Here is a 1,880-nt window from a genome sequence, read left to right on the forward strand (position 1 = left end):
GAGGACTCAGAAAAGGAAGAGGAGAGCTGTTGAGAAGGCATTCTTTCTTAGAAATGACAAACAATGTGAGCATAATGTTCCTGGATATGTGAATGCTAAGTTGCTTGCGACAGACTGTACAATGAACGTGTAATTGGAAAGTGGAAGAAGGGCAATCAATCACTCTTAAGAGTCGTAGCTTTAGCGATGAATACAGTGACTTTGGGTTTATGGTCTTACAATCTTAATTTATTTTACTCATTCTCAATATGCAAATTGCCTTAAGGGTATCTTAGGTATTACACTTGAGATTCCTGCAGTATTTACCCCATGTGCATCTTTTCGTGGAATTTCTTTTTCATTCATATTGTTATGTCAATTCTCATGTAAACTCATCATAAGTATGTTTCCTCTGAGAAACCTTCCCAGATTTCAGGAGGCTTAGCAATTCCACCACTGTGGAACTATAGTACAGCATAAATAACCATGTTTGTAATGACTCTAATTAAATTCATCTTTAACTGTGTGACATCATTATGTATCAAATCACTTAGGCCAGAGAATCCTATATTATTCAACTTGGTAAACCAGATATCTGTCGCAGGTAGACTGATGCAAATAGATGCTTCTTGCACATATTTTAGAGAATGAATGGATAAAGATTAAGGTTGTAATACTTCTAAGAAAGTTTCTGTTGCTTTGTAGATAAACTGCTTTAATATCTGGAATCAGCATCAATAAAGGAATAGATGGAACACAGAAGCAATACAACTTACTTTGTCCTCTTGGGCCTCACACAGAATCCAAAGGAGCAGAAAGTACTTTTTGTTATATTCTTGCTCTTCTACATCTTGACCATGGCAGGAAATCTCCTCATCGTTATGACCATAACCTTCAGTAAGACCCTGGGCTCACCAATGTACTTTTTTCTTGCTAGCTTATCATTTATGGATGCTGTTTATTCATCAGTTTTTTGTCCCAAGTTGATTTCTGATTTGTTCTTTGGGGAAAATACCATATCCTTCAAGCTCTGTATGGCTCAGCTCTTTTCAGAACACTTCTTTGGTGGATTAGAGGTCTTTCTTCTGTTGGCAATGGCCTATGACCGCTATGTGGCCATCTGTAAGCCCCTGCATTATTTAATTATCATGAGGCCATGGGTGTGTGTTGTGCTGCTGGTAGTTTCCTGGGCTGGAGGGTTTTTGCACTCCGTAATTCAACTAAGCACCATTTATGGACTCCCATTCTGTGGCCCCAATGTCATTGACCACTTTATATGTGACATGTACCCTTTATTGAAACTTGTCTGTGTTGACACCTATGTCATTGGCCTCTTAGTGATGGCCAATGGGGGACTCATCTGCACAACTGTGTTTCTGCTCTTACTCATGTCTTATGCAGTCATCTTCCACTCTCTCAAGAACCTGAGTCAGGAGGGGAGGTGGAAAGCTCTCTCCACCTGTGGCTCCCACATCACTGTGGTTGTCTTCTTTTTTGTCCCCTGTATTTTCATGTATGCACGACCAGCCAAGACTTTCCCCATTGACAAGTCATTGAGTGTGTTTTACACAGTCATAACCCCCATGCTGAACCCCTTCATCTACACTCTGAGAAACTCAGAGATGACAAATGCTATGAAGAAACTCTGGGGAGGAAAAGTCACATCAGGTAGAAAATGACTGAGTTTCCCACTATGAGGAAAGTCATTTCACTATAAATCTGTATCCTTGGGACGTATAAGATTTCCTAAAACTAACACTAAATTCTCTTTTGTCCAAAGCATTTCCGATAAGTATGATTAAAGAACAAACCATGTGTTTGTGCCATGAATTGAGTTCCCTGCTATAACATATGCTCTGTAATGTTTTGTGTATCACTACATATAGTAGGGAGCATATAGT

The 1,880-nt window shown here is 39.4% G+C and overlaps 1 protein-coding gene across 1 annotated transcript; it reads left to right on the plus strand.

Annotated features, from left to right (window-relative positions):
• Positions 1-728: 728 nt before the first annotated feature.
• LOC101969027 (olfactory receptor 4A47) lies at positions 729-1,658 on the plus strand. The gene has a single exon (XM_005329958.3). The coding sequence runs from the start codon at positions 729-731 to the stop codon at positions 1,656-1,658; it is 930 nt and encodes a 309-aa protein (XP_005330015.3).
• Positions 1,659-1,880: the final 222 nt, after the last annotated feature.

The sequence above is a fragment of the Ictidomys tridecemlineatus genome, chromosome 4 (assembly GCF_052094955.1).
Source record: "Ictidomys tridecemlineatus isolate mIctTri1 chromosome 4, mIctTri1.hap1, whole genome shotgun sequence".
Taxonomy (NCBI): Eukaryota; Metazoa; Chordata; class Mammalia; order Rodentia; family Sciuridae; genus Ictidomys; species Ictidomys tridecemlineatus.